This window comes from Gymnoscopelus microlampas (genome assembly GCF_963454915.1).
Source record: "Gymnoscopelus microlampas genome assembly, chromosome: 20".
NCBI classification, from domain to species: domain Eukaryota; kingdom Metazoa; phylum Chordata; class Actinopteri; order Myctophiformes; family Myctophidae; genus Gymnoscopelus; species Gymnoscopelus microlampas.
Genome location: NC_139957.1, coordinates 23,856,021 through 23,882,204, shown reverse-complemented (window position 1 = coordinate 23,882,204; position 26,184 = coordinate 23,856,021). Strand labels below are relative to the sequence as shown.

General features: G+C 42.7%; 1 protein-coding gene across 1 annotated transcript; it reads left to right on the top strand.

Annotated features, from left to right (window-relative positions):
- The first annotated feature begins 11,680 nt into the window (after positions 1-11,680).
- bmp4 (bone morphogenetic protein 4) lies at positions 11,681-25,670 on the top strand. The gene is made up of 4 exons (XM_084044732.1): positions 11,681-12,027; positions 18,083-18,205; positions 18,968-19,332; positions 23,258-25,670. The coding sequence occupies exons 3-4, from the start codon at positions 18,975-18,977 to the stop codon at positions 24,118-24,120; spliced, it is 1,221 nt and encodes a 406-aa protein (XP_083900858.1). The 5' UTR covers positions 11,681-12,027; positions 18,083-18,205; positions 18,968-18,974; the 3' UTR covers positions 24,121-25,670.
- Positions 25,671-26,184: the final 514 nt, after the last annotated feature.

The following is a 26,184-nucleotide window of genomic DNA, read 5'->3' as shown; positions in this document are numbered from 1 at the left end:
GGGTGAGGTTGTTAGGGGTTGTCTGTCTGTCTGTCTGTCTGTCTGTCTGTCTGTCTGTCTGTCTGTCTGTCTGTCTGTCTGTCTGTCTGTCTGTCTGTCTGTCCGTCTTTCTGCCTGTGTGTCGCATCACGCATATACAGTATATAACATGTTCTCCAAGCTCAGGAGCTTTGTTGCTACCAATTCAGCCAAGATATTCCGACCACTCCTAAAACGTCAACCGTTCCAGCAAAAGCAATTACACTCCACTGGCCTAAAAGCAAAGTGGAGAGGCTCTTTTCTTTTTAAAGTGTGTAAAATTCCATCCTAGTTTAATTATGTGGTGCTGGGTGGAACCTGGGGGCCTCTCGTCGCTCTGCCCCAGCCTCCGTGCTTTTTCCATATGCACATGCAAGGCAACGCGCTGGTTCCCACAGTGAGATCGGAAGTACAGCGGATCCCAAACTTGGGTTACGGCATTCCTGGAGCCCTAAGCGGTGTGGTGACCTCATCGGCCGACCACCTTGTGCTCTGTGCCAAATCCTAAGCACAAAGTCCAGGCACCCCTGAGAGTGGCATCCGACTGCAAATGTGTGATGTCACGATAGGAGTGAGTCATCGGGTGCTCAGGCTCAGTTAGAGTGACTTTTTACATCCTCACAAACACAGGGGCTTTTACTCAGGACGTATTAAACTGGTTGGGAAAACAGATCCATCAAAGTAAGTTCATGCTACCAAAAGCCAAATAGCAGCCATTACTGCTTTGAATTATGTAATTACATTTCACATGTCCATTTCTCAATCTAATCATCAACATCAAACATCAAAATCTAATACAATCCTCACAGCTGTCCCCAACCTAATACACAGGTGTCCATCACATCACAGGTATAGCAAAAGTCTGAACGGACTGCCCAGAAGTACTGTAATTGCTGCCCCACCTATTGATCCAGAACACCTTACATCCTTCACTTTATGGTCCTTTGAGCCGGATTCAAGCACCACTTGAGCCTGAGCTAATGTTCAGGCCACATGAGAGAGATCTAGAACAGTGGTCCTCAAAGTGGGGTCCAGGGAACCCCAGGGGTCCTTGAGGGGGTTCCAGGGGGTCCCCAGCATAATTAATATAGCTCAGAATCAGTTTAACCACTTTAACCCTAAACATCAGCTATTTGAAAATTGCCGATTTACAAGCTCCATTACATCTCCACACTGTAGACCAAGATATACAATATGACTTCTCAAACCTGTTACCAACAAGAGAGTGAAGAGCCAAAGAAAGTGTTCTGTAGCCCGCTGACAGGAGGGACCAGTCTTACACATAAAACCCTGCTGGAAGCTACTGCGCGGCCGATACATGGGGCAGCCGACAGCACTGTTCACCCTGATGCTGGTGACTTCCACGAGTAATTCCACAAGAATACTTGCATTGCTGTTAAGCTACTAGATGAAAGCATTTTCACGCTTGTCTTTCTGTGATGGACTGACATACACATACAGTGATATACTCTCAACTCAATCATAAACACACTTACTATACAGGTTCCAATATGACTAAAACAAATCCTTCAAATCTATCACCAGCTGTTGTCCAGTGTTGACATTACAAACAAATTGGATTGAACAAATATTCTAGCTGGAGACAGCAAGTTTGATAAACAACTCACTCTCTCCTAATAATTCAATTCATGTTGCTTTTATTACTGTTTTGACATGTGAGTCAAGCACATAATCAATCAGTGAGCTGATTGCACAGCATCTGATTCTGTAGGATACTTAAAGTACATGAATACACGACACTAACCACTAACCAGAATCAAAACGTATGCCCCATTCAGGTTCCAGTAGAGTATTAATTGCTTTTGTTATATACTATTTTTACAGTTTTTGCTCTATTTAGATAGTGAAGTAGAGAGACGGGACACAGAGGGAAGAGAATATAGACAGATAGGGTGAAGGACATGCAACGCAGATCTCCAAGTGGAATCGAACTGGGAATGTTGTGATTAAGTGGTTATATTATGTATGTATGAATGTATGTACCCACTAATAAAACACCAAGTATTTAATAATAATAATAATAAAAAAAAAATACAGTAATCAACTCAGTACAGCAGCACCCATAAAATATGACCGTAGTTCATCCTTATTGGAACATCTCAGTGCCTCTGGTATTCGTGATGTGTGTACACTTCCTGAATACTGGCTTCTCAGTCTTTTTTAAATCTTCCCTCCATCTCTACAATCATTCTCTCCTCTCCTCTCCTTCTCCTGCAGTGTCCCATCTTTCTCGCCCATGGTTCGCCCACACAAAGATGTTAGCATATTCCAACTTCTTAGAATTCCTTCCAGCCATCTTGGGAGCACACACTGTGTTTTAAAAACTTGTTGGGCCCTTTCAAGTTTTATTTGAAAGTATGTAATTACATTCTTCTTGAAGGAATAACAGGTCCCTGGGGTGATTTACATGCTGTATTAAATGTCATGGTTTGAAAAGACACTATTAACACTTCGCTCATCCACTTAAGAACTTCTCAATAGCTTGAAATGTTAAGAAAGCTTTGGGTAATAGAGGTGCAATAAAAATGCAATATGTAGTTGGGGGGGGGGGGGGCTGGGGGCGTGTAGGGAAGGCAGAAAGGGAGAGGTTTATGCCTGTTCTTTTCAGGTTACATTTAGGATATAACCCACTGAGGTCCATTGACGTGGCCCTGGATGGCCCATGATCCGTTTCTCATTCTTTAGATTACACAGCCAGCTAGAAAGTAAATTTGAACAGACATTCAGTTTTACGAGTCATTACCACAGTTCCTGGAGTCAGTAACAGACCACTTGGTTAAAAATTCCGAACCTGGTGCCTTTGCCATTCTGCTCACACTTAGGATATAAGAGTGAGATGCTTTTGGTAGACTGTGAGCCATTGGTTAATTTCATTAGGAAATCTTTGCTTTCAGAACAGACGTTAGCTTTGAAATGCATGAAAAGTTAATTATGCAGAATTAAACTAATTTAATTGGCTGATTATGAAACTATAGCGTAATTTGATTAGTCCAAAATACATCTCTAGTCATCCCATGTCTGATGTTTTATGAGCTATGCTGGTGGATTTTCATCTATTCCAGTCTAATCTAATGTGTCTCTTGAGGACTAGAACCTGGCACTTGTGATGCTCTCTATCACCAACCACCACCATTGTCAGAGCACTCGCTTGGCCCACTCTTCCCATAGCTCTTAGAGAGACCTCAGTCTAGGCTAACGTCAATTCCCCTCTCAGATTAAAGGAGTGTCTCTAAGTGCCAATCCAGGACGTTGATAAAAAAGCTTTTTAATCCATTGAGAAAGTTTCCCAGTGTAACAACCCCCACTTCTCAAAGCATCAGGCGATGCCCCACTCAGGCAGGGTCTGGATAGTGTTGAGGGCAGAGTGTGTCTCTCCCCAGTACACTGAGAGGGACCCCCCCCCCCCCCCCTTCACTCACTCAAGCAGTTCCCTTTGATAACATCTGCCATGGGCAACTTTGCACCAGTGACAGCAGGAGATGGAGGAGCATTAAAGTCATGTCACTCACTTGGCAGTAGGTTGGCCAGTGATTCCCATCATCCGCACAAAACAGGTCCGATCACATACGGCTGGAGTACCACTGATGATCTCCCTTGCTAATGGGTCTGTTCGGTTGGTATTCTCCATCTCAGTGAATGAGTGTTACATGACGTAGCAACTAGCAAGTAAACTTTTTATTATGAGTACACGTCCCACCATCCTATCTTGTGATAAAAAGTCAGCAGCATAGGTAATATTATTATTAATTACACAGATTGAAATGCTTTTGAACAACTTATGTTTTCACTACAACATAAGCTTTGCCTGTAGATTCAACAAGGAGAGGAGAATAACCCTCAAACAATATTTAACTGTGCCTTAAAACCTAAACATTCTTTGTAGAAGCAAACTTCTGATTATCTAAACAATGTTGTCTGTTGAAGGAGATGGGCCGGAAAAGGCAGCGACCTCCCTTTGTTCTGGTGGGGGGGGGGGGGGGGGGGGGGGGGGAAACGTGAGTTTCAACACAGCTCCCCTCCGGAAAGGCTCAGACCAATTCAACATCCATCCCTCTCCATTTTCCTTCTGTTTACTTCTAAGTTCATGAGTTTACATGCCAATTCCATTACAGGGATTAAAATAGTTTGTCCAATCCATCCTCAAATTCTGGCCACACACACACGCACGCACGCGCGCGCGCGCGCACACACACACACACACACACACACACACACACACACACACACACACACACACACACACACACACACACACACACACACACACACACACACACACACACACACACACACACACACACACACACACACACACACACACACACACACACACACACACACACACACACACACACACACACACACACACGTCCTTTCTCCCTCCCTTAACCCCTCGCACCACTTACAGGCTTTCAGGTCCCAGGGCTCAGCTAAGGGATTACTGGACACAGTGGCACAGTCCCAGAGAAATGCGAGGCGGCCATGTTTAAGGATGTTCTGTTGAGGAGCACGGGTGTAAGTGAAAGCTAAGGTTTTGATCAATGGCCATGGCACGTGTAGTGAAGTGAACGCTTCACGGAGCATCTAAGAGAAAATAGGACAGGAAAAAAAAGAAGGTGTTTCATGACATCGGGCTGGGGGACTGGGCGGCCAGGTCACCTTTGAGCTGCTGCTGATTAAGGGGCCGCGCATACACAGGTGAGCGGCTTCAAGCAGGATTTAGTGACACAGGTACAGAGGTGAAGTCACCCCCACTCCCTCAACAAACGTGCCGGCTAAAGCACTGCTGACCCCTCCCGAGTAGCTAGAGGCGAATGTCACAAGATGACTGAGCTCAATGACTATACTCAGCTCACTCAAAGAAATGGTTGAGAAGAAATGGTCATAGTATGTAGGATTCCTACAGTAGGAAACATGGACACAATGTCCAATGTGTGCAGGCTCAGAGGCCCCTATCATAAGAAGTGAAAACAATCAGTCAGTCAGTCAGTCAGTCAGTCAGTCAGTCAGTCAGTCAGTCAGTCAGTCAGTCAGTCAGTCAGTCAGCCTGTCAATCAGCCTGTCAGTGCCTGTGGGACTGAGCCACCCAGGGTTGATAATCTTCTGAACTGACGGGGCTGAAAAGGGCTAAGCCTGCTCAACACAGATAAGAAGACCTCCATAACATATTTGCAGGTGCTCCTGGTGGCCCCGGTAACCAAGACTGAGTCTGGGGAGTCTTTCCCAGGCGGCAAGCATCCGGTTTTTAAAATGAGGCCAATAAGGAAGAGCCGTTTCCCCTGCAGTTCTCATTAATGACCCAGCAGATGTCACTATTTCCCCTCCTGCTGGCTGCAGAAAAACTAACACTCCATTCAAGGTAATGAGGTTTTGGGCGGACTCAAAAATGTATGATAAAGTAGGGTATGCTTCTACGGCTTCTGCTGGTTCTACCCAGTGAAGACCCGCCCTAGCTGCCCTTCAAGCCAATAGCATTTGAAACGGGTTCAAAACGGGTCTGTACCAATGGGGCTCCCTTCGTCCATATTCTTTACAGTCTATGGTCTTTCCCTTGCCCCCTGGGTGGCAGAACTCAATGTGACCCCTAAAGTGTAAATTTCACTTCTAATACCAGCAATTCTATTGCTGGTATTATGAGTCTTTAATTCAATCCTTACATTCTCAATATAGACATTTGTTTGACCCTCTTATCCACTGTAAATTGTAATAACTGAGCAGGTGGGAATTCAGGAACTTGCTCAAGGACACTTCAGCTGGCTATTGTAGGGATCAAATCTATGACCTTTCCGTAACAGTTCAGTCTCTCTAACTAGGCCACCCTGCTGTGTAAGAAGCATAGCGATTTGTCAAATAAAGAGTGTGCTGAATCCAGACAAAGTGGTCTGGGCAAGCCAGTGAGTCAGGGAGAAACTAGACTTGAGGGAAACCACGGACATGAATGGGATATTTACTGGCTCGGCAGGAGAGTAAAGAGGCTTTTGATTTGTTAGGATGATGGGGCTACTGATTGCTATGTTACAAACAGCACTGTCCTACTTGAATGGAGTCCAGTTAAACACTTTACTTCATTTGTCCAGTTGGAGTGTGGAGTCAATACTGTTGTGTGCTGATTTGAGATTGGATACGATGTGAATCTGCTACGCAATGAGAGCACTGGAGGGTTTATCGTAATTTATGTTCAGCCAACAGCCAATTATGTTATTATTATCAGATGGTTTTAAGAAACACGCTGCTTTTTATATTGGTTTATTTGACAGCGACAGTTTACATTATTAAGGATTTCTATAAATGTGCCAGAGTTAACCATAAGGCTAATTACACAGCAAGCTGCATAGCGCATGCATCATGGTATTGTAATCAGTCCTATCCACCTGTGCTAAAAATCATAAAAACAGCGTAACAGATTTTCATGAAATGTTCAGGGAGTTCCTTGGGTGATCCTTGATTAACAATGGCACCATGATATATGTTCTTGCCATTATAACAGACGTTGCTGCTTCAGTATTGGTAGAGCACAGGGTTTGAATTCTTTCATACCTGGCCAGGTGTTACAAGTGATTTATACTTAGTTGCTGCCGGTGTCGCACACCAAAAATAGCTGCTCCACAACGCTCATGACACGTTATGAGCTTATAGATCTGCTCTTTTCTGTCCGTGACACGGCGCACAATCATGTAAAGTCAGGCATTACATGGATGAATAGATACAGAAGGATGGAATCGGTGTGTGTGTGTGTGTGTGTGTGTGTGTGTGTGTGTGTGTGTGTGTGTGTGTGTGTGTGTGTGTGTGTGTGTGTGTGTGTGTGTGTGTGTGTGTGTGTGTGTGTGTGTGTGTGTGTGTGCGTGCGCTAGCTCATCCCTTGCATACAGTATCTTGAGAACCATTTGACCGATCTCTGTGTCTATCTGTCTGTCTGTCTGTCTGTCTGTCTGTCTGTCTGTCTGTCTGTCTGTCTGTCTGTCTGTCTCTGTCTGTCTCTGTCTGTGTCCCTTTTATGCCCATATATGGAGATCCCTGATGTCATCAATATGTCATAGACTGGCCTCCAAGTATAATATGATAATGGGTACTTCTGACAACAGGTACCGTCGGGGCAGGCATTCCCAATGGGCCTTGTTCCCAAGGGGCCTCGTTTCCAATGGGCCTCGTTTCAAATGGATATCGGCCCAGTGTTAAGTAATTTTAATTATTCACTGTGTGTAATACTGTAGGTTGGATGACATTCTCAGTTATAAACAAGTATGTTTACATTTCCAGTCCACAACTTCAGAAAGGTGGATCATGTCTTTTCACAGTATAGGCTACAAGTAATATCAGACAAATGCTACTGCATACAATGAAATACCTGTAGAAAGGGAAACACATTACTACAACATGATTCTTGAGGGCATTGTGGCAATTATATGGAAATTATGAGACTCAGGTACCCCCAAAGTGACTCTCATTAGGCCATGGACCCCATTTCAAATCTGTCCTATAGACCTTGATATTAAAACATTAATTGGTTTCAATAACATTTTCTAAATGTCATAATTGTACATGAAAAATAGAGTCATGGTGATCATATCATTTGGCATTTGTTTACCCTAACATTTGGCTGGGGACCCCATGGGATCCCCTCAATAATCCTACTATGGGTCCCTGGACCCCACTTTGAAAATAACCTAACACCTAACACAACCTAAAAACAGATCAGCTTCTTGTGAACAATGTCAACTCAAGAGCCATCTCATGAGCCCAGACTCTGTGGACAAACTGGTCACAATGTCAGATTGTCAAAGGTCACAACGCCCTATGAAACCCCCGGTACTGTACATTTATGGCCTCCAGAGACTGTCTGCATACTCTGGATTCAAATAACTAGTCTCGCAAAGCCAAGAGATATCTGCCTCATGTCTATTGACATGACTTGCTCTGCTGGTACGGATGTGTACATTGCCGTCATGAAGTTTAACTTCCCACCACCTAAAATCACCAAATGTAAACTCTGTCCCAGTGTGCCAGAGGAGGCACCTTCCAACAGAAGGTCAGTGCAGAAAAGGGATGATGAAGAACATCTCTCCGCTCTTAAGCTAAAATCTATTTATAGTTGTCTTGTATTGCACAATTATATATTACCAGCTATGCTGTCTATGTGCTATGGCACATGTACTTCACATGTTAAAGGATCCACTTAAATCCCATTGTTCTAATGTGAGATCTATAATAATAGTGTCGAAAGAAATACCCATGTCATTTTGGTATCTCTGCGATATGATGATAATGCTCACCTCGATATAACGTAAAACACAATTTTGATATTGTTTTGTGTCATAAACATTTTGCCTAGAAATACACAGAAACCATTGAGGTATTTCTTTTGCAACACTTATGATCTTGTCACATCAGACCAAGGGATTTAGGTTAAAGATTTGTAATGTTTTCCTTTAAGCACAACAGTCCTTCTGATTACTGATTTATAGATCTGCCATGTACCTTTATACATTTTTTTCTAAGCAAGATGGTGACCAGGTCAGTGGCACTGAGATCCTAGATAAAGCCCCCCAAAAAAGACATGGGTCTGTTGAGGTAACCTAATGACGACCTGCATCCTACCCAGATTATATCAATTTATGTAAAGCTAAAATAGATAATAGCAATATCATAGATGGTTTGTGTTGTTACTTTGGAGCTACAGACCGCAAGGCAAGCGATCCGGGCCTGATATGTTTTTATTGAGGAAATAATTAGACTCTGAATAGTGCAGGTTAAAGGTGGTGTAAGTGATTGTTGTTTGAAACAAACGTTTTTTTGAAAGAAAAAGTTAAAGCTTATTCTGATGGTAATTAAAATGGCTATAGAGTGTTTGTTTGTTAAAAAAAAAACAGAGATCTTGCTGTCTCTCCAGCTCTTTAGTAAACACAAAATATATTTTCAGGTATGTGTGTCACCAATTTCATCCAAACAGGAGCGAGTACCCATTTATCAGCTTAGATTTGACCTATTCCAGTTCGATTTTTTTCTGCTCACTTATTCATTTACTTCTCATTCCCAATTTCACTGATTTATCCCGTATCCTGTATAAGATCTCTCTCCTGATTGGATGAAAAAGGGGGAGACCCTTGTTAACTAACACCCTATAACAATGATTAAATATAGAGCTAATTAACACTTACCTTAACAAAACAATATCACATATAGTGCCTTTAACCATAGGAACCCATATCATTGCTGTTCTGGGCAAATAATAATAGGAAAACATTCACTGAAAATAGCAGATCTACAAGCTCACACATTGTGTCTGTGAGCTTTTATGTCAAAAGAGATTTGGTGTAGACTAGAGGGGAAAAGGAGGGGACCCCCCCTGGGGGACCCCAGTCAATGACGTATACTGTGTAGGGTTTGGTTAGATCAGTGCCATCTATTAGAGAGTTACGCCAACTCCGTTCACTTCTTCGGGCCAGGTCTTCAACATACACATACATTGGCGAATAGTGACAAATCCCTAAACCGGAAGTTCATGGAATGCATTGAAGTCATTGCAGCAACTCTCTAATAGAAGGCTCTGGGTTAGATGGACAACACAAGAGACATAGCTAGATGATTTTGATTAATTATTATTGTTTCGCTATACTGAATGGCACAATGAAACTATTAAATATTTTCCACAACTACAATGTAAAAGTCCAATCCAGTGCTACACAGCATCTACATGTATTCGTGTCATTCATGTAAAATGCCTCTGTCAGAAGGTGAAGTCTAGGCTATTAGTCTCTATGAGTCACAAACTATGCCCCCCAACACACACACGGCAGTGTATCTATTATCTGCAGCTTTTGCATAACTGTTTTGCATGGAGATTTATGCTTGAGGCAAGGCAATCATGAGCTCACTAGAGCAATAAGCTTCCCCAACCAAAGCCTAAACACATTCTAGTCTGTCAGGGTGACGGACAGGTTAAGTAATGGGCAACAAACGATAGTTCTCTAGTAACTCAAACAGGCCCCCAGCAGAGTCTACATATATTCACTGTCGGGCAAAAACCTTGTATGTAGGAAACTGTTAGGAAAATGGGAAAAAAAGTGCCTGTATTCCAATGGATCTAATGTAGTTATTATAGTCACAAAATGTAAAGCTTGCACAAAATAAATGCACCCACTCATATGCTTTGTATGAGATGTGACAATAAAGTTGAACTTTGAACTGTATTTTTAATAATCGAAACTCTAGAGAAGGAAAAAGGTATAAAAACTATAAAGACATTTGTTTTTTGAAAAGGTGTACATTTTTTGTAATTTGATCAAAACTTTCATAATAACAAGCAAACAATTGCAATTGCAAAGTGATTTGCACAGTGACGTTGTAATCTTAATTTAACTGTGAAGGTGTCCATTTGAGACAATTAGCTATTACACTGAGCATTTCACAAGAAAGAATATTATGCAATAAGACTCTTATTTAATTATTGGTGGCGTAAATTGTGCTTTTGTCACACCGTTTTTTGGCAGATTCCAAAGATCTTCTCACAAAACTCAATAGCTGGTCAATCCCAGATGACTGTATCCATAGGAACACAATAAACAGAGAAGCTGTTGAGGAGTGGGGGAACAGGGAACACTTGAGTTTCTCCCATTTGCCGCAAATTAGCCTGGATGAGATAGGCTATAGGCTACTATAGAAGGCCTAAAGGACATAATTTGTCAATATTTTTGCTGTAGTAACCAAATTGAATATGGGTATAATTGTATAAATATGCATAGATCATCACAAATACTTCCCCACTGCCACGCACATGCGCACACACACACACACACACACACACACACACACACACACACACACACACACACACACACACACACATTCCCCACGTTTAGGTGACCTTGCAAAAATAACCCAAGCCTACTTTAACTTGCCAGGTGTATTAGTGGGGGCAATTTAGTGTTAAACAGAATTAACAAAGGGAACAGCGACATTACACCACTCAAAGTAGTTTACAATGAACTCAACAGGTGCAAATATGGCAATATATAATTTATTTTCCAAACGCATAGGGCTACAAGTATAGCCTGACGCACTTCTCTCGTTTAAAGCAGTGGTTCCCAAACTTTTTAGCTCGAGACCCAAAAGGGAAATTTGATATTTCCCCAGGACCTCACCCAAGCTAGTGAAAATTGCAGATCTACAGTCAAGCTGTTGTGAGCTTGTATATGCTATTTTCACCACTTCTTAAACATTTGTTTTCTAATGTATGGAATTTCTTTGATTTTTTTTTTCCATGAAATTCTCTAGAAAAATCATCAAATTCGTTCCTAATTCATGAAAAGTTTTGCTTTTTGGGGGGGAAATGTTTTGAAATAATAATAATTAAAAAACTAAATGTAGGAAACAAAAAATAATAAAGAATTTTACTCGTGAATCGTGAATATGTGTGCTCGACCCACAAATGGGTCCCGACCCAGTGTTTGGGAAACTGGTTTTAAAGAGGGAGAGCGAGGGAAGAAGAAGAAGAAGAAGAAGAAGAAGAAGGAGGGGGGTTATCCAAGGTGTTTGAGACAGTTGAGTGAGGTGGGGGCAGGGGAGGAGGAGGAGGAGGCACACAGGGTAAATTGGGCGGACACATAAAAACTGCAAGGGACTATAGATGCTTGATCAGTTGGAGAAGTCTGCTTGCCTGAGCGCTGTTCCGCCCTCCAATCCGGCCCCTGTCTGGAGATACCAGCCCCGCAGCAGCAAACCTAAAGCAACCTTCACACACCGCCCTGTGTCTCTCCAGACACCGTCTCGTCCTCTTATTTATTTTTTTAGATGGGTCGTTAAAGGAATTAATGAGGCAAAGTCACAGAGCTTCTCCGCATATAGGGCTCACGATTCGGCGTTTTCGGTAGCCTATACGTGCTTTTACATTTACACCTATACCTGGACTGCAATCGCGTGGAGACATCATCGCACCTTCTTCCTTTTTGTCCAATTCATTTGATTCGAGGATACCTGTACCCCATACTGATGGTAAGCACCGATTCGTTCAGCGGGGATCTGAATTCTGAAGGGGGCTTCCACAACAGATCGACTTTAATAAGTCGAACCTGTTGAATCGGTCTGCTGTCATTTCGTTGGTAATATGAGCCTGTCCTGTCCTGGTATAGGCCTACGGGAGATGTCGTCCGCTCACATCGATTTGGGTTTTAATTTGATGGCAAAGCATTTTTTGTCAGAAATGGACCAGTAGCCTACAATACTGGGTCATATGATACAAATATCCAATTGCAGAGCCTAAAGAAACATCTGAAGCATGAAGGTGTATTTTTGATGGGTGAATTGGGTCGTGATCCTCGAGGAGTATATTATAGCCTACTAACTAACAGCAGCAGGTTAAACGTAGCCTATATTTTGGCTAATCCAATGAGAACACTTTCAAAGGAGAAAATGTCTGGCTATTCTATTCAACAACCGATCCGCCAGGCTCGCAGCACGATCAAAAGTGTTGCGCGTTCGTTTTGGCCATGATTTTAAACTTTCCCGAAGTTAAGCAACATTTTGGCCATTTGGACACCTGCATCTGCTTAATGTCTTGCGTAGTAGGTCTGTATTGTGAAAGATGGAGTGACCGTCTCTGGCGTTTAAGCAGGCTATATATAATATCAATCACACTTTTGTCTTATTATTTTAACACATACATACTAAATCAATTATACGTTATAAGGCAGTGGTTCTCAACCAGTGGTCCGGAGACCACCAGTGGTCCTTGAGGGGGTTCCAGGTGGTCCCCAGCTAAATTGATGTAAGAGTTGGTAACCAAATGGACCCTTATAGATCTTTAACTCTTGAGAGCGTAAAATGAATTGGACCATTTGGTTTCATTTTACGCTCTCAAGAGTTAAATGATTGTTAAACATCTGCATTACTTAATTTACAAGAAGTCTGCACAGTTAGAGAACGTAGAAGAATTGTTATTTTGATCAACGTTTGCCTGTTATCTCCTACCAACATCAATACAGCATGGAATTGTGGACAAAATCTTATCCAACGACAAAACAAAATTCTGTTTTGGGGTCTGAGAGTCTAAATCTCATCAAATCTCATCAAATGCCGAATAAATAACGGACCTTGATATGAAAAAGATTGAAAACCACTGCGTTATAGGATATCATTCACTCGGCCTTCAAAAATCACTCGTGCGTAAATGTGAGGACTTTCTCCTTTTACTCGGGCGAGTTTAACATACTTTGAAATGACACATGTCTAACCAGCAATGTTTAACAAAGTGTTAAATGTTATCGTTATTGTAAAAAGGAATGTCAACCTCTGAATCTCTGTAGTCTAAAGTCGCGGCGGATAGACATCTTTTTATTATTATTTTTTATAACAACAATAACATCAGTGTCACGTCTGTCTAGCATTAGCTACATATTTACAACAAAAGGAACCTTTAAAAGATGACAGTAGCCTAATAAACTATCGAATTTTTACATTTGACTAGACATTTACAGGCACAGTTTGTTTCCACATGCAATCATGCAAGGATTGCAAGTTGACTGCGTGTGTTTTGATGAAAAACGCGTTATTTCTTAACCACTTAAAACCCCATATGGATTTGGGTAACTGGAGTCCCTCAGGGCTCAATAGTGTATTTTCTGTTATTGTGAGGAAAGCTTTCGCTGAAAATAGCCGATTGACAAGCTCACAATGCCACGCGTTGCATTGCGTTGTGAGCATGTCGATCTGCTATTTTCAGCGAAAGCTTTCCCCACAATACCGATGCTGGGAGGTTAATCCATGTGATGATAATGACTAGTATTATTATTGTCATTATTATTTATTATTATTATTATATTACCACTACTATACTAGCCTACTACTACTAGGCTACTATATTTAATTACAGCTGACAGGGTAAACCTCTCCATTCATTTGAAGCAATAGTTGGCCAAGGGCCTAATGCTTTGTAGGTTTGCAAAAAGAGACAACAGCTATAGGTTTTTTAATTGAATCATTCTGTAAGTGGTTAAATTTAGTATATAGTGAACTACCAGCAGCAGGAGATTGTTGTGTAATTTAACTGGAAGCCAATTGACATTGCCAAACCTAATTGTGTTTCATTTATGTTCCTTCCTCATTAAAGGCTGCTGAATGAACATAGATATATGGGTATTTATCTTTGGGAATAATACACAATCAGAGTGAAGATAACTGCCTTTCAAAACATATATAGCCTAACAAAACGATTAACCTGGTTTCAATGATCTCACTGACTGTGAATGTTCTTGCTGTCGATTTGCTCATGGGAGCATATAAAACCCCTAACCTAAACCCTTCAACAACAGGAGACATAGCATGATTCTTTTTGTTCAAAAAGGAACTTGCATTTCAGTTCATATTCAAAGTTCAATTAAACACCTCTGACCTCACAGATATGTTCAATCCCGATATCATGAAGTTAAACAAATGTTATTTCTTCTTAAAAAAAACAGGCTATAGGCCTAGTTATGCTTTTGGTCACTTGGTTAGGTCAGCTTGTGCACTAGATTTAAAACTAGGCCTACCTAACCTGTATAATTTAGGTTAGTTATTAAGGGATTCAATAACAAAATTGAAACTGAACAACGGGACATGAAATTGAGCAACAGACTAAAACAACGCATTCCGCAAGGCTATAAAATCTTCAGCAACACGTTGGTAAGCTACGCATTGTAACATTAAATGGTAAAATCAGGCCAGGGATCTGTTCCCGTGGTAACCTGCTGCCCTCCTCCCCCCTTCCTCCTTCCCTCCCACCATCCCTGTCAAATTCCTCAGGAAACACATCTAAAGGGCCATGTGCATAGTCTGATCACATTATCTCTGGTCAGAGAGAGAGAGAGAGAGAGAGAGAGAGAGAGAGAGAGAGAGAGAGAGAGAGAGAGAGAGAGAGAGAGAGAGAGAGAGAGAGAGAGAGGCCAAGGGGGATCTAGCCAAGCCAAGGGCAGTTGACTGCCTGGGCCTAATTGCAGCCTGGACTGCATTTGTTGCAAAATATGGTTCTGCCTCTAGTCCAGTTCAAAAGTCTGCAAGTGTGAAGTTGCCTAAAAGCAGTCTATTATCTGGGAATTATCCTTTTCTTTGATCGTGTTGTATAACCAACATTGCACCCATTAGATTTATGTTAATAATATCAATAAAACCCATAGTAAATCATCTGAATTGTTTCAGCCACTGGTGTAAACGGACGTGCCAGTTTTGTTTTCAGCTGCTAATGTTTAGCCTTTATTTTATTTATTTTTTAAATCATTGGTGGCAAGAATAGACACACTAGTAGGAATGCCCTGGCTTTTTTTTGTCTTCCACAGCTGAAAGTTACTCCCTATCTGTCTTACATCTTCTTTCATCATCATCATCGCAGCACTTTGAGAGTCTGTCTTTTCTAGCCTGCAGCTTTGTCAGTGGCTGGTTACGGTTACAAGATGTTCTGTATGGTCAGTGCTATGAGTCCCTGTAATCATGGGAGAGGCCCTCTCCCTGTACAATGAGCGTTTGTTGTCAGAGATGCGCACACTTACGCACACGCGTGCAAGCACACACACACATACACAGTCACAGACACACAGTCTCACACAGTCTCACACAGTCTCACACACACACACACACACACACACACACACACACACACACACACACACACACACACACACACACACACACACACACACACACACACACACACACACACACACACACACACACACACACACACACACACACACACTACACGTTATCCCCCCACCCCATGGGTAATAGAGCTGATCATGTTCTGAGCCCTCCTCTCTCTGCCACAGTTCTCACGGACATGCAAGCATTGGCACACACACATACACGCACAGTCGCACACATATAGATACACACACACACACACACACACACACACACACACACACACTCATCTCATTCACTTACGCTCTTACACACCACGCTGATCCACGCTCACAAACACAGACATACACATGCACGCACATAGACTTGGCACTCACTCTCTCTCTCTCATACAAACACACATACACACACACACACACACACACACACACACACACACACACACACACACACACACACACACACACACACACACACACAAGATCCAGTGTCATGACCGAGAACGAGGGGTCACCCGCAGGTCAAAGTCTAATGCTGTTAGGAAAAAGATCCTTGATTGCGTGTACAGTGAGCCATGCTGGGACCAAGATAATCACATAGATTTGAAACAAGACAAGCACATCACACACACACACACACACACACACACACACACACACACACACACACACACACACGTGTGCATGCACATGCACATGCACAATCACACACAAAACTGTATATTACACATAATGTTCCTGTTAATGTGCATCCTAGCTGTTGTAATGCTTGGTTTCGTTCCAGTGGAACCGGCTCCAAATGATGACCAAACGCTTGCGTTAATCTGTAGTGCTGAGTTGAACCGTCTGCTTTGTGCTGCTGGAGTTTGCCCTGGGCCTGCGCTCTCTAAAACTTTTACATTTTATTAGTGTGATTCAGTAATGTTCCTTTGAGCAACAGAACTGTGAAAGCCAAGTTGTTGTGATACATACCATGGGTGTCTCAACCATCCGGTAGAGGAAAAGAAACAGACCTTGTGTTTGTAAATAATCATAATTTTCTCAATGATTGCACTTGTGCTATTACTAAAAGTGTATTGAAGCCATTGATCTGATACATACTGTGTATTATATCACACTATACACAATATATATAATATATATATATATATATATATATATATATATATATATATATATATATATATATATATATATAGTATAATTGTTGTATGATTGTTATAGACCAGTGTTTGGCTTTTCAATTTCAAGGACCCCCAGTTTTGATATGAATTAAGCCACGGACCTGATACTATTTTTTTAAATCTCTGGGACCGCACCTGGAACAGTAAAATCCTCAGTGTACACTGAGAGTGTACAAATTGACCCACTTGGGCCCTAACTATGAATCATTTACCCCCTGAAACCTCATCAAGGACCCCTGGGGGTCCCTGGACCCCTAATTGAAAATCAGTATACTATTTTATGTTACAAGTATGCCCTGCTTGAAACGTACTAACGGGAATGTGTGTGTGATTCTGCGTAGGAATGTAGATTCATTTGTTGATGACAGAGGTCAAAGGGCAGAAGGCCTGTCATCAACGTTACAATAACCTATGTGATCTTTGGAGTGTGAGAGTGTTAAGAGTTGAAGTTCTGTTGTATTTAGTTCTTTGCTGGAAATCAGTGATCTTGCATCAGTTATTTGGAAGGATTATTAGGCTAAAGGGTGAGTGAGTTCATTTGGAGACAATAATATTGTCCTGCAAGGAATAATATTATTCTGTTAATGATAATTGCTAATACAATATAGATTATGAATGGGATATCAAGAGATTTTTAGAGCTGTTTTCTATTTAAGTGTTTGTTGTTTGACCATGGCCCTGACATCATTGTGCAGTAGATTCTAAGAACTGTTTTCTACTTAAGTGTTTTTTCTTGTTTGACCATGGCCCTGACATCATTGTGCATTAGAAGCAGGCCTTTATCGGCTACTGTCTGAAGGGGGTTTTCGATAAAAAAAGATGGTCAAAGGTTTCTTATTTGCACTGTTGTTGTTTTAGTCGAGTGTCAGGCAGAAGGGAGCTGCCCTCTACGTTGTGGCTGTCGCCTCCTGACATTCCAGTCACAGTAAATAGAGTGATAGTGTAACCTTTTAGACCATGTACCAAAGCGATAAGCCTTAAAGAAACATTTGGCGGTATGAAAACATGCACACGTGCAGACAAACATGGATCTGCACACAAACACGTACACATATGCACACACACATGCACACACACGCATGCGTGCGTGCACACAAACACGCACGCACACACACAGACACGCACAGAAACAGAAACAGACATGCACACACATTCCCTCTCCTCTTGTTTCAAGTAAATAACATGTAAGTGTTTCAAATGTGTACTTCTGTGTTAAGTTTATAACGCCTGACTATTTTTCTGTGTGTTTTTCAGGAACAGGGTCATTCCAACGTTCTCCTGCAGCCTCCCAGCGCCACCTAACATTTCCTTGAGGAACACGTCCATTGCCTGCTCCCAACAAACATGGACTGTTTTCCCATGCTTTATTTTCTGTCGGTAAGTAGGTGGACCACGCCAATTTAATTTGTGCCATGTGACACATTTTCTCTCTGTTCTGATTCCTCTGATTTATGTGGCATTCATCGTACCCTTAACTAAAAAAGCCCCTGTGGTGTGTTGAATAAGGAAATTGTACAAGGAAGACCTTCTTCTGTCTGGAGAAAAAAGCCTGGTGAAATGTGTGGCACATGGTTCTTTGTTTGCCTCATGGCTGGTTGGATCAGACTGTGAGAGGGACTCTGGCTCCTTATCGAGTTAAGAATTTGCTCTGACCCCTCTCTTATTTGTCTAATCATAGTGGCGGAGGGGAGGAGACAGTGGGGGAGAGTAAAGAGGAATGACCCTCAGATTCCATTCAAAAAGCTGAGTTCTTAAACCAGCTGTTTACCTTCGGAGGATGTTGCCAGAGATAAACTGCAAGAGGACTATCTGATCTGGGGGCTGCTTTACTGTAAACAAGGCAGCCTGAACTATTATAACCAATTAGAGCACACCCTCTCAGTGGGAACATTTAGGGAAGATCCGGAGGTTTTTGTCAGAAACCGAAGGAGAGGTGTAGAGAATGAGAAGACAAATGTAGAATGTCACTTAAAACAGAGCTCTTGTCTTCCTCCTGTTCCTTCCTCCCTCCCTCCTTTCGTCTACTTTTTTCTTGTTTCCCCTTTCTGCATCTCTCTCTCTGTCTCTCTCACCCTCTTGTGGCCTGTTCAGTCCTCTCTAAATCCCTTATCTCCTTGTGCAATCTGCTCTGTCCCTCAGAGACATCATGATTCCTGGTAATCGAATGCTGATGGTCATTTTAATATGCCAAGTCCTGCTGGGAGAGAGCAACCATGCTAGTCTGATACCTGAAGAAGGGAAGAAGAAAGTGCCGGGCCTGCAGGGTCGTTCGGCCGCTCAGAGCCATGAACTGCTGCGGGACTTCGAGGCCACGCTGCTGCACATGTTCGGCCTGCAGAGGCGGCCGCGGCCCAGCCGCTCGGCCACCGTGCCCCGCTACCTGCTGGACCTCTACCGGCTGCAGTCGGGCGAGGCTGAGGAGGCCGGGGCGCATGACATAGCCTTCGAGTACCCCGAGAGGTCGGCCAGCCGGGCCAACACTGTCAGGGGCTTCCACCATGACGGTAAGGAGGGATGGAGGGAAGGAGGAAGGGAAGGTAGACAAGGAGATGAAGCAGTCAAGAGAGGTCCATTAAAAGGGGTGGGGGTGGGGGCAGTGTGGCAAGCAGAGAATCTCTCTTTTGCAGCCAAAAGAGTCATGATTAGATACAGTAGGTCTGCGCAGCAACACTAAACCACAATGGAGGTCATTGTCTCTTGGCATTCCACTGATTCTGGTGGTAGCACATTTTATTAGTGTGGGTGTGGACCCTTAACCACATGAACCATAGCGTCCCTATTCTGGGCATGTCATAATAGGTGAACATTCGGCAAAAACAGGCAGAAATCAAGCGAAATGAGCAGATCTACAATCTCACAGTCACAACCCATCGCAACGCAATGCATTGTGAGCTTGTAGATCGCCTATTTTGAGCAAAGAGATTTGGTGTAATGGTAAAATAGGAGGGGTTCAAGTACAGAGCCTTGGGGGACCGTGGTCAACGTATATAGAGTATAAGCGGTTAAGTATTACGGGTAAAAGAAAAGAAAGAAGGAAGGAAGAAGAAGCAACACTTCCTACATCTCCTTGAACCTGATTGTATGACATTCCCCACCCAGCTCAACATAAACTATAGAATCTAAGGATGTGGTCACAAAATGCTGTCTAAAGAGGGTTGAAGAAATTGTGCTAGACAAGCTACTCCTCTCTCCCAAGAGCCTCATTTGACAAAACTCTCTGCATGTTTGGTTAGCAGCTCAAGGAAAAGCATACCTTCATATTACTGAGTTACACTGCTCACCCCACCCAGCACTGCATGGCTTTTAAAAAAAGTCCCGTCTCGGCCCGGAGCTGCTGGAGTGTGCTCCCTCTCTCATGTCTCCAGTTTATATGGAGGGCCCTTTTAGAGGGACCTTCCTCAACATGCAATTATCTTTAATGCTACTCTGCAGCCTTCTAAATAAAGCCCCTGTTGCCAGCAATGTGGGCGCTGAGAGGAGACTGCTGCAGCTCCCTGGAGAGATGGAAAAACAGTCTCGCTTAAAGCTAAGGGTGATAGAGGGACATGAACATTGAGAGGCAGGGAGTGGGGGGGACTAGAAGGGTTTCTGTTTATTGTGGCTTGGATTTGCTTAGTTTGCTCCAGAAAGACAGAGGTTTCGATTTGGCCCTGAGTTTTCTCCCGGCTGACTAACGTGCTCACATGAGAACAGTGTGTGGGTTGATAAGCAAGACAAACAGCCCACAAGCAACCATTGCAAAGGAGACCAAAAAATGATGTATATAGAGGGGATTTTTTGGGGCTCGTTTACCAGAGCAAGAAGCAACTGAGAAAGCAATCAGCGTAGTAGAGTAAAGTTGTGGCGACTGTGGAGATCGAGGGCTGGGGGAGAACATGTCCGCCCTCGGGGGGATGAGTCAGTCTTAATGGGGCTTATCTAACACACTACCAGTGCTAGCACACACGCACGTACAGACACACACGCGCGCGCATGCACACACACTCCAAAGCCACTCGGGAAGAGATAGAAGGACGACCAGCATAGTAACTCCAAGTGTACAAATGACACCAAATGGACCAGAGTTACATTAGCTGGATTTTACTGTGTGTGTGTGTGTGTGTGTGTGTGTGTGTGTGTGTGTGTGTGTGTGTGTGTGTGTGTGTGTGTGTGTGTGTGTGTGTGTGTGTGTGCGCGCGCGCGCGCGTGCGTGCGTGCGTGCGTGCGTGCGTGCGTGTTTCTACTGCTCTCTGCAGGCATTTTCCCTCCTTTTTCCTTTTGCTAAACTATGTTAATAACACGCTTTGAGCCCTTTTTCAGTGGGAGTGTGAACTTGTTTCTCGCTTTCATGTAAGCACCATTGTATGATAGCCTACTTCAGTTGAGCACAGGTCTCCTCCACAAAGAGTGGTTTGGACAGAAGACAGTTTGCAAATACAGCTATGGGTAATTAGGTGAAGAGAGAAAGGGGGGGGAACAGTTTGTTTCAGGAGAGAGGCAGAATGGGACTTTACCAAAATCTAAGATGAAGACAGAATTAAATGTATGAAATTCTCCGAAGAAAAATAAATGCTTTCCAAACCTTCCACTGACCAACAGGACAGTAGAAATTTGTTTGTCCAAGCCTCAGACTTCTGAACTGACTACTTTATACAAGTATGATTGATTAGTAAATGTTTTTTGCTAATGTGTAGAAATAGTATATAGTATTTTAAATATGAATTTTGCCATTTCCTTTATATTATGTTGAGTATGAATTTTGCCATTTCCTTTTTGTTTCATCAAGAGTAAAGCATTTAAACTACAATTAGCAACTGCAACTACAGTACATAGTTGGGTTCACACTCTACATAACTGGTTCTCAGCGTGGGGTCCAGGGAACCCCAGTGATCCTTGAGGGGGTTCCCACAAGCTAATTGATTGATATAGAGATCCAGCCGGTAACTCGGAGAGTGTACAAATGGAACCAAATGTTGTACATTCTTCTTGGAGTTAAATTAACACTGAAGATGCGGAGGCAGAGATTGGGGTCCCAGAGAAGAACATTTTTAAATCATATCAAAGTGTGCTTGAGAATCTCTGTGCATGGCTGCAGATTTCATATTTCGAGGAGACTTTGACTTCAAGTCTTGATTGATATCAGTTGCAGGGGGTTGTGATAGATGAGGGGTCTTCTACCTTGTCGTCTGAATCCGTAACGATTATTCATGATGAAAATGATAAATGTCTTAAGCGAACAAACTGCAGAGCCAATCAAAAACACAGCAGGTTTTAATAATGAGAACCACCTGGGTAAGATTAAGGCCTGGGTGTGAAATAACAGGGGTGGCTTGAGCAGGAAAATAGTAGACACAACATTCCTTTCCCCAACAATGGTGATCTTGCCAGAAATCTGCAGACTGAGCGTGGAACAGGGAGCCTCCACTATGTTTATACTGTAGCTGTGGTACGTTAATCACCACCCTCCCCGTAATGCAGTGTTGCCCAAACATTGGGTCGGGACCCGTTTTTGGGTTGTGGACCCATGTTTATGGCTCACAGGTGAATATCCTTTGTTTTCTAAAATGTTTTGAAATTATAATTTATAAAGATTTTAAACATTTTCTAAGAAAAAGAAAAACACAAAAAAAAGTTTCAATAATGTCAAAATTTGTGAAAATAGCATATCTACAAGCTCACAATGCATTGCACTGAGACGCGTGGTGAGCTTGTAGTTCGGCTGAAGTGATACATTATATACATACAAGTGATACATACATATATAAGGTAGGGAAGTGTTGGATGATCCTTATTAGAACAATGATTATCAACCTTTGTTATTTCAATAAACCCCAGTTTGATATAAATATTAGGCGTTAAAATGTAAATATTAGGTGTTAATTTAAGTGTGAGAGTGTACAAATAATTAATGGACACTCTCAGAATTGCAGACTAATAAGGGTCCATTTGGTTCCTAACTATCAATCAAGGACCCCTGGGGTCCCTGGACCCAACGTTGAGAACCAGTGTTATAGATAGATAAGGAAATCGTGCTGCATGTATATTTGTGCTCTCGAGCACCCTGGAGGCCTTGAAAAGCAAGCATGTACATTCTTTAGTGTCAATTAAGGCATGTTAGAGTGCAGTGGTATGCGTTTAGCACAGCTGAAAGTACTCCTGCAGGCGATGTCAGACGATGTGGTTGGAATTGTCAAGAATGACAGATGGGGAACTGGTACCAACATCAAGCAGTTTGTGATCATTTTAGAGGGAAAAAACTAATAACAATGTGTATACAAAAGGAGGAAGCATTTGAGGATAAGAAGTAATGATATTCTTTTTCATCATTTCACAGTAAAATCATTTCCCTTTTAAATATAAATTGCACAAAATGTGAAAAGAGGAGACGGTACTCTGCAACGTTGTCTTTAAATGTACCAACCATCTTTGTGTCTTGTTGTCTGTCTTCAGAACACATGGAGAGGGTGCACGAGGGCGAGCTGAGGGATGGAGAGATCAAGCCCCTTCGCTTCATGTTCAACCTTAGCAGCATCCCAGAGGACGAGCTGCTCTCCTCAGCTGAGTTGCGGCTCTACCGTCATCAAATTGATGATGCCATTAATGGCGCCATTTCAGACGACCATGGGCTTCTTCATCGGATAAATGTGTACGAGGTGTTGAAGGCCCCACGAGCTGGCCACCTGATTACGCGGCTCCTGGACACCCGGCTCGTGCGTCACAACACCTCGCGCTGGGAGAGCTTCGACGTCAGTCCTGCCGTGCTCCGCTGGACGCGCGAGCGCTTGCCCAATCACGGGTTGGCCATTGAGGTACTGCACCTCAACCAGACACCACGCCACCAGGGCCAACACGTGCGCATTAGCCGCTCACTACATCAAGAGCCTGGTGAGGATTGGGAGCAGCTACGCCCCCTCCTGGTCACCTTCGGCCATGACGGTAAGGGTCATCCACTGACCCGCCGGGCCAAGCGCAGCCCTAAGCAAAAAGGTCGAAAGCGCAACCGCAACTGCAGACGCCACGCACTATACGTGGACTTCAGCGATGTAGGGTGGAATGACTGGATAGTGGCACCCCCTGGATACCAGGCATATTACTGCCATGGGGAGTGCCCCTTCCCCCTGGCGGACCACCTGAACTCAACCAATCACGCCATTGTTCAGACACTGGTGAACTCTGTAAACACCAACATCCCCAAGGCCTGCTGCGTGCCCACGGAGCTCAGTGCCATCTCCATGCTCTACCTAGATGAACACGACAAGGTGGTCCTAAAAAACTACCAGGAAATGGTGGTGGAGGGCTGTGGCTGCCGCTAACCAGCAGAGTAACTAGGACTTGAACTGGGCGACTCGAAACAAGCAATATGGACGCTTAAATAATTGACGTTTGCCCACCTTACTCCCAAAAATGTTCACTTGGACTCTTATTTATAACTATTATGTGGAGATGTATGTTTGTCTAATTTTTTTTTGTTTCCTTGACAATATGATCATATATTTTGACAAAATATATATATTTATATCTACATATTAAAAATAAAAGTGAGTCCTTATTTTAAAACATAAATAAAAAGCTGTACAACTTTTCATAATGTATATTAGATTGTATACGTTTTTTAATGAGAAAATAGTAAAAAAAAAAAATAATCTAAAAAGTAAAGTTTATTTACTGTTAATATTTATTGCTTTCATATTATATACATTTTCAAGAAAAATAAAAACATGAATTGCCTTCCAATAATACGTTTGAGCAGATCACAAGATGCACCATTTGTGTACTTGTGTAAATTAGAGCACTGCGTGAAATTGTCACAACACTGATTGTTTTGGATGAATCAGTTGAAATGATCAGAAATGTACATTGACTTTAATTCACCTCTTACATTGATCTCAAAGCCTATTTCTTCATTAGGTAGGTCCCATGAAACAAAATACACTTTGGTAAGTAACTGTAAAAACAATCAAGTAAACTGGTTGTACAAAAGGAAATGCCCATGCTGAACATGAATTTGGATTTAAACTCAAGTCTGATACTTTGCCTGATGGCTATTTTAAATATGTTCAAGTATTTCTTTTTTTTTTTCTCAAAGGAAAAACAACAGAGAAATCTTTCTGATGCTCTGTCTCTCCCAAATAAAAGAATGTTTGGTTTATTATGTGGCATCTCATCAGCTTTGAGTGATTCAAATTCAAGAAAAGGACGAGCAAAGACGGATAATAGTAATTATCCCAGAAGTTTTAATTGTTTCATTTATCTATTTTTCCCCACCTATTTTGAACAGAATTTTATTGCAAGTGATGTAAAAGGAAAAGGGGGAAAAAAGCTATTGTCAATGTCTGGGGTACGCCCATAAGCTAGCCATCATTGTTCTCAAATTTCACTTTTATGTCAATTAGGCTAACATGTGGTGGTTGGACACTTGCTAATCCAATTGCAGCCTAGGCGGGTTGAGGGGGCTGATTGTGGGAGACACTGTGGGAGTGATCCTATTGTTCTTGACGTCCCCACGTTGGGGGCATGATTGTGGCCGATGTGTCCTGCGCTGACACAAGGCGACTGGGTCCTCAGAAGAATCAAAGGTTAGACGCTCTGTCTCCTGCCTTTGTCTTGGGCGGCTCATGCCGGGTAGGAGTAAAGACGCCTGTCTCCAACCTGTGCCCCCATCACACAATAGGCTTCTACATCACTTATTTACAAGGCGACGGCTGGCCCAAATTATATGATAACGTTTAAAGAGGGCGACTCCTTTGAACTGTCAGGAGGACGTTGGCCTTGCATTGTTTCACAGCAAGCACCCAGGCGTGCTAGTGTGGGTGGCTGGTATAGTAATAGACTGCTTAACGACTGATGGTATATCACTTCCGAAGTGACTGGTTTCATTAATTGTCTACGATACTGAGCAAAATGTACTCAGACCCTCTCCACTGTACCTCTGGAAAAAGAAAATCGCTCACTTAGTTTTCATCTAACAGTTGGCCAATCAGACATAGCTTAAATGTGTTCCTGTTTCAGCTCATAGGAAGAGCGAGGTAGGTGTTGTTGCAGTATGAATGTTTACGCAGATTCAAAACTATCAATGGCGGTCTGTTTTTAATGCCAAGCAAGGGTTATTAGGCTTTTCTAGACCAGGCTCACCTTGCGCAGCTAGCAACGCCTCGGGCCCTCTGTCAGCCGTTGGGTTTCTCTTTGATGCCTGCATATCAGGCGTAGCCTCGTCAAAAAAAAGAGAGGGAGACTACAAGGGTAGGAAAAGAAAAGAATTTCATTTTGAAGTGGCTGAAGGCAGAGGAGAAGGGGCTGACGGTGGGAGGTGTGTGTGTATGTGTGTGAAGGGGAGGGGGGTGTTCTTTTCAGCAGCTTGACATTGCAATTACACACAT